Genomic DNA, 12,819 nt, shown 5'->3' with positions numbered 1-12,819 from the left:
AAAGTAAAAATAATTGTTTTTCTATATTAACTGCAGCAGCGGACTACAATCCATTCCCTCATACAGGCCTAAAGCACTGAATGTCAGCCTGACAATAAAACATCATGCTGGATTTTAAAAATCCAACATTGTCTTATAGACCTGATAAGTTACTTTTAATTTATTCAGGGAATTTGTCCTTATTTTATTTTTTTCTTTTTAAATATTGGCATGTGAATAATATCAAAATGTAGTTACTGTATTGCTGTCCTTGCTTCAGTCAGGACATAAATAAAGGTTGCACTTAATGGAGGTACCCTTAACTGATGCTCAGAACATTCCCAATGTAGGATTAAATCAACATATTTAATATGTTGAATAAGTTACGACTACTTGTGATTAACGTGAGAAGGAGAACAGTCCTGTTTATGGTTTGTAAATATATCCTTTTTTTATATGTAGCCCCAACTGTACGTGAAAGATGGCCTAAAGTTAAACAATCAGAAGACCAGCTGCTTGCATCATCCACAGTATATGCTAAGTGTAACTACCATACATTATTGCTTTATCAGACCCACTGGATTACCTCCCCCACTCCCCCACCTCATGTGTGCTTACTCGAAAGGCGATTTGTTAACCGACAGCTACTTCAACAATTGTGATACTTTCTGCGTCTTTCTCTATCTCCCTCTCGTGTCTGGCGTGGCATCTCTCTCTCTGACCCAAGTTGACTTCCCCTGTCCCCCTTAGGACCCACAAAACGGTTTCAAATGAAATTCATATCAATATGTGTTAGCGTGTGTGTTCTTCTCTCTGCAGCGTGCTCTAAGCCTCTCTCCGACGGCGTCTTTTCACAGTTCACTAGCTCAGATTCATGCATTAGAGCGGCTTTTAAAAGGAAGCCTGTTCATTCGCCTCACAAAGTGATATGGGTTTAACTCCCAGTAACAGATTTTGAGACAGTGTGCATGTTCGTGACTTTTGGGGATTACGGTTTTTATTTTCTGCATCATTCATCCTGAAATGAATCAGGCTATATGAGTTATGATAATTTTGAGCACAGCTGCACAGGGGGATGGCCGGGCGACCTTGAGTAGGGGCTATTCTTATGGTAAAAATGAAAGATTGGAACTGAGAAATGAAGAAGTGTGAGAAAGAAATGGAGGGAGAGAGAGCAAGACCTTGACCAGGGAGAAGAGTCATTCAAATGAAATTGGAAGCATATGAAAAGTGTGTTTTTTTTTCTTTCTTTTTTTGTACCCAAATGCACATCTAGTGGCCACATCTTATGACGGACCATCAGAGTGAGACAGAGCAAGCGTGAGAGGGAGGGAGACAGCGAAGCCACATGAAAGGAGATTGAGACTACATCTTTCATTTTACTACTGCAATTCTCAGTCATCAGAATCATCTTCACTTTAAAGTTTGACCTGCTTCTTTGGCCTATTGTCAGGTTTTATGTGCGCAATTTTGTTTTGATAGAAAAAGGAATATAGTGTACTTTCAATGCAAATTCCTCTTTTTGTGATTTTTTTTTTTTTTAGAAAGGAAATGATGTTAGGGTCACAGCAACTCTCCATAAGCTATTCGGTTACCACACAGTTCAACACGTTTTAGTGAATTAACACAAAAAGTGAGATCGGCTGAAGAGCTGCGTTCAACTTGCTTACACATGTTGATGCATGAGTGCAAAAAAAATCTAAGTCCTGTTGTAAATGCACAGTGTATTCATTCCAGGAAATTTCAGTTTGGAGTCAGGCCAAAACGAGCCATACAACTATATCACATTGAAACGACGAACAGTGGAACCCTGACAGAGATCCAAATCACACATGGACATTCAGTCTTACAATATGTTTACAGTGTTGAAGTATGCCATTAATGAAATACTCTGTGTAAGTGTTTAAAATGATAATAAAGTATTGTTTTTCTCCAATGTTCTTTCAAATGTTTTTGAATGCCATAGCAGTTTTTGTATGATTATCCTGGTGGAGGGATTTTATCTTCATGAATATGTTTCTGTATGATTACTTGTTCACTGTATGGGAAGATGATTTTTTAAATGTAATATTGCAGAATCATGCCAGATTTTTTTTTTTCTAACAAAAGTGGTGCCATTATTGACTTTTGGTCTCTTCAGGCTTTTTTCTTTCATTTTTAATTTTATTTTAATTTTTTTTTTTCTTTTTTGAATGAGTTTCCTGTTGTTGGTTTGGTGAAGCTATCCCTCAAGGATGTAAAACAAAATGATTTAAAGAAAAAAAAAAGAGAAGAATGAACCTGAAAGCTGAACCTTTGGCAGGGGAATACAATGGTTTGTGAGGGAATGCTTTTCCAAATTCATTCTATGAGACATCTATGGACATTATGTTTTTTGCTGTTTTTTCCTCATGGTTGGCTGAAGGTCTTGTGATGGCACTTACAGCTGTAATTTTAAATACATTTTCATATTTCACTTTTCACAACTTTCACTTACACTCTTTGTACAAAATAGTTTCCTTGTTCTTTTTGGGGGGGAGTGCATCATTGTGAAAAAAGTGATTTCAGAACAGTACACATCTGCTGTTTTGAACATATATGTATTTTTGTAATGTGTTGAAAAATCAATACAAGAAAGCCAACACTTCAATAAATGTTGCAATTGCTCTATGACTGAAACAACTTCTCATTCTGATTATTTCATCTTCTCCATTACACTGTCACAGATAATAAACATACAGTACATTCCACCAGCTTTGGGGACCACTAATGGTTTTAGTGTGCAGTTATACTGTAACTCATATAATTTAAAATAAATCTCCACACTAGCCCACTTCTTGTAATGTACCACATCTATATAGACAGAAAAAAAAATATATTTTCACAATATCTGTAATTTATTAAATATATCTAACAATATTATTTCAGCTGGTGTGCACTGAAAACTGGGGAGAAATGGCTACATCTCAACATCCCACACAGGTGTATCATGCATTTCTACAGTAACACATTCATACATTCACACCATCATAGACTGCTGCTAATAATTTAGTATGACCTTTAATCTTATGCTGGCTTTAGCCTCCATTTTAATAACGACAAAGAAATATATATTTTCATGTTTCCCCAATTTTCTATTTGTATATAATAGAATCTGGAGTGCCACAAGTATTTGTAGAAATACAGATTAAAAAAAAAAAACCTATACCACTTTAACATATCATATGCAGTACATGATTAAATGTGCTGCATTTACTCTGATGATGTCTTGCTTTTAGTGGTTTTCTGAGATACAGTAGCTGCATCCTCAAAGGCACCGAATTTGTTTTCGCTCCACAAAAATTCAAAATTCACATTTCTCTGATGCTGTCCAATTTCAAGTCAGACACTTATGCTGGAGATGAATTCCCTCTATGCAGTGTTCAAAATATTATACCTTGATGCTGCTCCCATGAGCAGCTACAAACTCACATTTTCAAAATGTTCACAGAGTGTATGCCAGATAACATGAGTCCAGTGTAATAAAACAGATAATTAAAGCTGTCTCCACTCAGTTTTTTTTTTTTTTGGGGGGGGGGGGGGGTTAGAATGAATGCAAACAGCAGTGGATCCTGGATTGCTCCAGTATGATGTCTAAAGGCTGTTGTTTATATGGTTGAAGTTTAAGAAATGTCTACCTTGTTGTCACTGAGGAATCTTGCTAGCTTGCAGTTATTTGGCATTATATTGGGTTTTATTTCTGAAGGTAGTGGTTGACAGTTTCATACTTCATAAATGAGTCCCTGGCATGAGTACGGGGACCCATCAGGTATTTCTTGACGTCAAGCCAATGACAGTCAGGCCTGTCCTTGCTTGAGCCTCCACTGCCATTGGATAGCGTAACAGAAGTAGTACATGAACGTGTTTGTGTTTGAACGTGTGCTCGTGTTTGTTTGTGTGTGCGTTCGCTCAAAGAGAGAGTGTGAGAAGAGAGGGAAGAGATATAATAAAAGGGAGGAGGTAGAGGAGTGAAGAAAGGAAAGGAGGCTCGTGTTGGGCGAGTTTTGTGTGAGAAAGTCAAATCAGGAGGAATTCTCAACGCTTGCCAGCTCTTGCCACACGCAACCCATGAACTGTCTCTGTGTCTCAAAATTACGCATGATTCAGCGTAAAAATGTAATTATTACATCAAAATATTCTGAAAATAATCAAACAAGCAGCTACAATTTGTGTGTGTGTGTGTTTGTGCCTGTTTGTGCCTGAAGGCTGACATCTGGGTGCCATGTTGATGATTCTGGTCTTCTGGTCAGCAGAAATGTGCTTGTTGAGAGGATGTCACGTTCCCACAGCTCTTATCCTAGCAATGGCATAACTATTGACATAACATTTGGAATAGCATGACTCTCTGCAGATGGTTAGTGGCTGCAGATGTTTTCAATGATTCAGAAAAGGTACAAAAAATTGATTAAAGCTCATAATGTCAAATGATCCTCTCTGCTTAGTTTATTTCTCACTTCTCATATATATCTATTGGAAACACATAAAGGATGCAATCTGCAGGGCATTACTCAGATTTTTCTTATCAAAGTGACACGCTGGAGGACAAAGTTGTGCATGCATCACAAAATTTTAAATCATATTATAACGTCTAACATCTCATTATGCAACTAATTTTGGTCAAACCTTATGCCCAAACTGAACTGTTTATTATCTAGGGCTACTCTCCATATAATCAAAGGCCACACAAATGTATTCTCACAGACTCATTCCGGCCACTTCTCTGCCACCAGCCCATTTTGCACAGTTCACATGTGACGTGAGGTTAAAAAGCTCTCTTTTGAGCTGGTTGGGGAGAAGGCCTCCTCTTGTGTGCCCAGCTCCGTGGGAGAAAAGTGGCCTCGAGCGCCAGTGGTGAGGAGGTGCCGTATCCTCTTCACCAGAAAGCACTGGGCAGAGGCCCTACAGTCACAGACAGAGAGTCGCGGAGCGGGAGATGGGAAATCATGGTTTGGAGTAAAACCACGTCCTCGGGGAACAGGGTGTCAGCAGGGATTGCGGTTCAAGCCCTGGGCCACATAGAACCACAAGTCCACCGCAGAGACCCTTCTTTCTACTGGATCACAGGGCTCAGGCCCCACTGGCCTCTCTGTAGATATCCAGTTACTAATCTACCGGCCCTGACCAGTACCTAGTCAAATGACGCTGCCCGCCCAATGAGCAGACCAGGCTTCGCCCTGCGACACAGCGACCAGAGTAAATCCAGCCCAGCTGGCTGCTCTTGGGAACATGGGGGGAAAAAAGGGGTGGAAAGAGGCTGAGAAGTAGGGGAAGGGTGGAGGGAGGAATGGATGGAGGGAGAGCAGGAAGAGCAATTTTGAAGGGTGGTCAGGAGACAGAAAGCGGTGTGGTCGAGCGTGGTCACTCAACAGCTGTGACTTGGGAAGATTCTCTCTTCGGGGAGAATCTGACCCAGAGGAACAAAGGCTTTGTGGTCATGTCGAGCGTGTAACTAAAGGACAGGAAATGCAGACTTTTTCAGAGGGAGGAAAAACACTGAAGCCACTCAGTGGGAGGTTTTGGTCGTTTACGACCCAACCATGTTGTCAAGTATCAAAATGGCACTCATCTCAAAACAGAAATGACAACTTTGGGTTGCTATAATTGCTTCCCATGTAATCAGAATTCCTTAACTATAGGAAAACTAGAATCTATTGTTCGACAATTAGACATTATAGTTTCCTATATTTTTTTAACCTCTCCTGCAGCCCAAACAATGTGTGAAAGGATGTGACTGTGGAGACACCTGATGTGATCCACTTTAACGCTGATTTCCCTTCGACGGATCCTGTTTTTATCACTAAAACAACTCAGTGGGCCATGACTGCACAAGCTCTCCTAAACACTGGCCGTCACCTCGCCATGGAGAAACAGTCAAGCAAGACGTTTGTTTATCTTTGTGCTCCTGCCACACCCTCACTGTCTGCATATTTAAGCCTGCCCCCCCCCCCCCCCCCCCCTCCTTTTATTTCAGAGACAAGCTCTTTTCTCTCTCTCCTACCCCCTGTCCCACTGTCAGTGTAATTCCATTGGTGTCAGACCTCCCAGGTGGGCCCAGACACAGGTAGATAGCTCCCGCGGTGGGGAAGCTTCTCTGCTGTCGGCTTCCTGACGCCCGACCTGCCCCACCCCCTCCCCCCCAACACACACACACACACACTCACACACATACACACCTTGCCTCAGGGGGGTCAGTGTCATTGTTGACATTGGACACATGCTTGTCGTGGTGCAATATTAAATCTTCTCATTTGATTTGGACTGTAATTATGTCGTAAAAACAAACTGGCTGTGAAGCTGTGGCCCGCCAGTGTGATCTACTTTCATCAAGTGCAGACTGGCTTAATTATAGAGTGCGCCATACACCCATCTTTCACTGGGCAGCTTTTCCTGCTGCTTCTTTAAGCCATCACATTCTTTTATTGTGCGTTAATCACAAGGCAATTGGGCCGTTTGCAGTGGCTGGGGGTTGATTTTAACACTGGTCTGTGCACATCCTGCATATTCTGGAAAAAAAAAAAAAAGTCAAGAGGTAAGCAGTTGTACATGGTAATGGAATCTGATGCCTCCTCTATTTCTGTGGTGTCCTTAATGATATGGTTTTCATACCACAAAGGTATTCAAATGCAAAAAATCTCTGCTGAGAATAAAGGATTTGCTGTTCTTTGTGCACTTCAAATTGAGCGTGTGAGGTTAGACAGATAAACAGGTACATTTGACAATAAATGACCAAATCTCATCAAAAGAAATCACACTGATGTGAATGACTGTAAATAAAACTTGGATCTTTTGCCCATGGGATTTTATTTCTGTTTCATTATCTTAAGAGGGAGCCATAAAACACTTGAAGGAATAACACTCAAGTATGAAGATCTATGAATTTTATGAGCAAATTATTTCCTCATATAGCCGTTTCTTTTTATCTGGTTTTTACAGCCAGACATCTGAAATGCATGTTTGTTTAGGCCTACATTTGCCACATTTGCCACATGGCTAAGTCGAACCAGATTCCACCTTCACATCAACTTACACAGGAGGATGCCAGATGCCAAATCGCAACATATGGCAATATGTATATTAATTTTTTTGCTGTGCTTCATGCAATATGTTTTGGAGCACTGCAGCAAATCACTCAAATGATTTAACGAATTGCACTGTGTATAAAATGCTATATCTCAAACTTCTCTTTGTATGATTTCAGAACTAACTAAACTAAACTTCCACTGAGAAAAGTCACAAAGCAAATGGTAACTGACAAAATCTAAAACTGGGGAGGAATCATTTACTTAGAACAAAAACCAGGATACGATTATAATCTTGATGCAGATGCTCAGTGGCCACCAGTAAGAGAGCCCAGCAGGAGATGTCAGAGATGAGAGCATGAGGGAAGGATAAAGGATGGAGCTGCCTGTCTGGGGACTGACCCCCTTTATGTCTTAATAGTTGAGCTGAAAAAGAGGGGAGGCTATGAAAGCTGAAGGGTCACCGAGGGAGAACTCCCTCGTCTTTGTCCCTCTCCACTGGTCTTTTATGATGGGTTCATCTGTGTTGTGACAGGTGTGTGAAGTGGGCACCTTACTAGAGGTAATTGCCATTTCTCTCCTGTGGGTCATTGTTTGTCCCTATGCCTGAAAAGACCATTAGAAAAAGAGGATTTTAGGTTGTTACAGAGGCAGAGTTGGAGATGAAGGCTGCATTTCTCTTGTTCTCTTGGGCTTGAATTGAATAAAAATTGTAATTATAAAATAGTCAAAATATTCTGAAAATCTAAGTAGATCCATTAACAGTGTGGTGCTTTGTACATAAGCACAGATAGTAAACACACCCTGCTGATGCTGCTGTGGCTTCGCTGCAGAAACCATTATGGTGCCACTGAGGAGAGTCATAAAGGTGATTAACAGCTGCTTCTAATTAAAGATCAATGGAGAGTCTTTCTGAGGTGATTTGTTATATGAATTAGGATGCCCACTGTCCATTAATGACATCAGGCAATGTCACTGTAACAGATTGGGTATTGATTCACCCTTGTTTGAGCCACAGCTCAAACCAAACTATAGATCACGGCTGCCCAAAATGATGGGATTTGTTTATGAATGCCTCTTTATTCACGGCATGGTAAAAAGTCAGACTCCTTTTAACAGCTCCCACCCCTCGACTCCCCAGATGTTTTTCGAGAACGTATGGCTTCTATTTAATGTATGAATTGCATCAGTAGATGAATAATGGCACACGTCTTTCTAATGCTGGAGTTGAGGTAGTTGGATTTGAAAACCTGAAGTGCATTGCTCCCACATCCTGATTTGGTAATACACATTATAGATCAGCAATGCATCACAGCTGGTAAAGAGCAGTGAAAGAACCAAGTGGTTGAGTTGATTTCATAAGACCATTACTCTGAACACCTACTGTAGGTAATTTTATGCACATTAAATTTTAAAGGCTCTGTTATGTACAATTGAACTGTGGACTGAGATTTTGATTTGTCATTGTGGGAGCAGCACTGGTATAACTAATGATATTTGTTGCCAGTATACAATGCCAGAGCTCTTCAGCTTGCACTCCTTAATGGAATGCAGCCAGTAGTGTTAGACACATCCATTTGACAAAGCAGAGCATCTGTGATTTTAAAGTATTTGTTTGCATTACAGGTTTAAGTTTAAATGTATATTTTAGGTTGGGGGGGGGGGGGGGGGGAGGCCAAAAAAAAAAAAAAAAAAAAACACACCTTTGAGCAATTAGTGAAACTATCAACTAATGCCTCCAAGATCACCATAAACAGCAGGGATGGAGGAAAACTTTAGTTCGACATGACTGTTCCATAGATATGGCTAAACTGGACCAGTTTGGTTCAGTCATTTGCCAGAGGACAGGAAAGCTAGGCAAGTGATTTTCAAGATCTTTATTTTATTCAGAAAACTAGGTTTGAAGGATTCACACCTTTATATCAGGCCTGAAAGAGAAGAAACAGCACATTATAAATTAGAAACAATCTTAATCTTAAAGTGTTTCAACTGTTGCCAACAATACCTTGCGCATGCTGTATCCACCTGGTAGACCAGGTGCTCTAGAAGACTGCTTCACAGGTTGGCTGGGCCGCTTAACTGGTTGGCTGGCCTGCTTAACACTTGGTGGGGCTGCAAATTCAGTGGGGAAGTTCTCAACCACCTGAGTGTCGGGGTAGGCCGGAAAGTAATCCCTTATGTAGTGAGTGTCTTGCCAGTAGTCCCCCCCCTGCTCAAAGCTGCTGCTCAAGTGAGTTACTGTTCCTGGAGGATACTGGCCAGTCAGGAACATGTAGTCATAAGGGTAAGGGTAAGGGTAAGGATAAGGATAAGGATAAGGACCAGGATATGGAATCGAAGCACTTCCTGGGCTTGATGGTGCAAGTTCACTGCTAAACTCTGCATTCACAGCATGGACACCTGGAGGTGATGGCTGGAAGCCTTGGTCTTCCGTCTCAGAGTCATAGTAGCCAAACTCAAAGCTGTTCTCCTCATGTAACAGTTCACCGGCCTGGTACTCTGGAGAAAAGATAGGTGGACTCACATTGCTGGGGCCAAGTAGTTCAGGGGCAGGGTTACTGGAGTCAATCCGGCGAGCACTAGGTCTTGGGGATGTTCCCTCACCAGAAAAAGGACCGGGAGGTGCAACTAGCCAGTCAATGTCTAGGAGCAGATGTTAAAAGGCATTTAAGCAGTTTATATATATATTTAAAAATATATATACCACCCAGAGCAGGCCAGACATTTAAGAGGCTCTGAAAACTCAAGTGAAACTAGTTTTTACAAGTCATATTAGCACCTCTTACCTCGTGTAGATGCAGGTTGAAAAGAACTTGGCTGTGCTGAGCCCACAGAGTGAGCACTGTAAGAAGCTGCTGCCGGTCCTCTCCGAGCACTGGGTTGAGAGGCCCCAGACCTAACTGGTCTCAGGGCCGTTCCAGAGACAGCCCCAGAACCAGAAACTGCAAATCCAGAGGAAGGAACTTCATAGCTAGAGCCAGCTGAAGCTGGGTTTGCACCATAACTGCTACCAGAGGAGGAGCTAGGATCAAAACCTACAGAGTAGAAAGAGGTAAGTTAATAGTGACTTAAACTCACAAACAACTTCAAAGTTTGGTAAACTTGTATTTTACCTTTCTTCGCAGGGTAGCTGTAACTTGCACCAGTCAGCAAAACAAGGAGCAAAGCCCTGTTGAAAAGAGACAAAGCATAACAACAACTACTCATCAGAAACCAGTCAAAACATTACAACCAAGCAGCTGCTTACCCTGAGGAAGCCCACGCAGCCATCATGTTGAACAAGCAGCTCTAGTGTTTCTTTTGCCGGGTCAAAGTTTTATACACGTGACTGTGACCTGCCCTGACCAATAAGAACATGATGTGTTAACAAGGCACAGCTGCTGGCAAATTAAGGCTAATGTAGGTGCATCCCCCAAGCAGAAGCTTCAACAGGGAGTTTGCCCAGTGTTAATTGTTTTGCACATTGACCTGCCCAGACTATAATATGGTTGGAGCACATCATTTTAGTACATCTTCAGTCGAACTGTTTTAGTTTATGTTTTAATTTGTTTAAAAAAAAAAATCACAGTAACATTTTGAGAGGTTAAACCAAGGGAAAGATCTAATGTACAGCCAAAAGGTCAACAGGCCTATCATGTGGCTACTGTAGAAGAGTAAACACTAGATGTCGGAGACATTTTAACTACAAACACATATAATGAAGTCATCTCCATAAAAAACTAAAATTACAGTACAGCAGTGTCTCGTAATGTAAGAAGAAAACATTGACCCAACCCATAACCTAAAGAACATGTCCTGAAAAACAAATAACCTGCACAACTATATGAGAAATCGAAATGCGTTTGATAGTGGCACATCCCTTCATTAAGATCTTACTCCTCTATACCCAGCTTGAGACTGTGCCAAATGTGCCGAGGTTCTGCATTGTGACAATTTCCGGCACTTCAGATGTGTATTTCCTGGCTTTCTAATCAGAATGCTATTTTGTATCTCAAAAGGGGCTCCATTCAGCTCAACATTAACAGCCCTCGTCTGTGATAATGTGGATGCTTCGGGCCATAGGCCACCAGCTGCATCCACTTGTCAGTCTTTGGTACAGATGCCCTGTCTGTCTGCTGTGGCGAATGAAACTCATGGACTAAATTGGCACTTATTGTGCAAAATGATTTTATGTACGCATTTTAATGTGCCTCATCCAATTCCTTAACATGGTTTAATTTTATCTGCTGACAGCTATCTAAGATTTTAAAATGATCTAAATGGAAAGCTCCTGTCCCTCTTGTAATTTATGTCTTTGAGTGGCCAGTGAGACCAAACAGAAAGGCTATAGATTTCTGAATCAGACCCGAATGCTCTGTGGCAATTTATCCAAATTTGCTGGGTTTTCTGTTCATCGTATTAGTTTCTCATACAAATCAAATGAAGAGAACTCAATTATGATGGATCAATAATTCAGCATTCTCAATTATGCTTTAATTGTAAGAAGCAATATCACGCAATCCTATTGTGTGGATAGGTGTTTGTTGTTGTGCAGAGCTTTAGCTGATTGTTTATATGAGATTAGAGTTCTGTATCAAGGAAAAGATCAGGCAATGTCACAGAGCCTTGGATAGCCAGCCAGTGACACGTGCATAGACACACTCCTACACACACACACACACACACACACACACACACACACACACACACACACACACACACACACAGATACACACCCAAATACACACACACACACACACACACTCTCTTAATGACACAAACACATAACATAAAGCCAAATGCTGCCACTAAAATTTGCATGGTGCTCAGTAATGCATTAGTGAACATCACTTGGCAATCTGTTCATACGGGCTTAATTGGATTTTAATACCGCCTCTGATCTTGTTTTCTAATTAACGGCGGTGGCTGGCAACCAAGCAGAACCATGCACCCAGCAACACCTTTGATCCCGGCCATATGGAGTTCCTCCAAGCACGCCGGGGATGTAAAAATCCCTCACCTAGACGTGGGCGAACAACAGGCCCCCGAATCAAAATGGATGGGGTGAGGAGAAAGAGAGGAGGGTGGAGAATGGAGGAGTGTGGCAAAGGGTGTTGAAGGAGGGGGAGGCGGAGGAGGAGGAGGAGGGGGAGACGGCGGCACAAGGTGGCGAGTGGGGGTGGGCAGTGGCATGTGTCATCCACACATCCCAGCGGCATTGTTATTGATTAATTTCTCTCACGATCAGTTGTGATCACAGATACATAAAACATGAGAGGGGGGACTGAATGCCTGTACACCTTATCATCCTTGCTGCCATTCGACACCCCTTCCTTGCTACGGGGAAATGTCAATAGCTTTTCTAATCTGTTTACTTCTCCCCTTGTGGCTAGTGCTTTATGCTTTTGATGAAGGGCTGCCAAAAATGTGTCCTTTTCTACCCTTGCTTTTCCTGTTTTGGCAGACAGAATGTGGGTATTAAACTTTACATCTGCATAGCCACCCTGGCTCTAATGCTGTTATTATTATATTCTCATGCTGGATATCACTTAAGACCCAGTGCAATTTTTAAAACTCAGATTAATTAATATTAAGACAGTTTTGGGGCTCGTTTCTGCATGCACAGCCAGTTTTTGGAGGCTTGACGTGGCATCAGCATATTGACCAAAGCCATCCTGCAACCTCAGCACCACAGGTTTTATGTTAGGCAACATATCACAAGTAGAAGTATCTAATTAATTAATATTCATGGTGTAATCGATGCTGGAGAAAATTCTTCCTGGAGATAAAACATTATCATATTGAATATTTAATAATATCATAT

The 12,819-nt window shown here is 41.4% G+C and overlaps 1 protein-coding gene across 3 annotated transcripts; it reads right to left on the bottom strand.

Annotated features, from left to right (window-relative positions):
- Window positions 1-8,878: 8,878 nt before the first annotated feature.
- LOC121199774 (leucine-rich repeat extensin-like protein 5) lies at window positions 8,879-10,302 on the bottom strand. Of its 3 annotated transcripts, XM_041064712.1 has the most exons (6): window positions 10,264-10,302; window positions 10,130-10,185; window positions 9,803-10,051; window positions 9,541-9,659; window positions 9,022-9,270; window positions 8,879-8,944 (listed from the first exon to the last, which is right to left on the bottom strand). In XM_041064712.1, the coding sequence occupies exons 1-6, from the start codon at window positions 10,287-10,289 to the stop codon at window positions 8,939-8,941; spliced, it is 705 nt and encodes a 234-aa protein (XP_040920646.1). In that variant the 5' UTR covers window positions 10,290-10,302; the 3' UTR covers window positions 8,879-8,938. The 3 variants fall into 3 exon arrangements, with proteins under 3 accessions (XP_040920646.1, XP_040920644.1, XP_040920645.1); XM_041064710.1 differs by having other exon boundaries at window positions 9,022-9,659; XM_041064711.1 differs by having other exon boundaries at window positions 8,892-8,944; window positions 9,042-9,659.
- Window positions 10,303-12,819: the final 2,517 nt, after the last annotated feature.

Source organism: Toxotes jaculatrix, chromosome 19 (genome assembly GCF_017976425.1).
Source record: "Toxotes jaculatrix isolate fToxJac2 chromosome 19, fToxJac2.pri, whole genome shotgun sequence".
NCBI lineage: Eukaryota > Metazoa > Chordata > Actinopteri > Toxotidae > Toxotes > Toxotes jaculatrix.
Note: the sequence above shows the minus strand (reverse complement) of the source record. Positions and strands in the feature narration are given on the sequence as shown.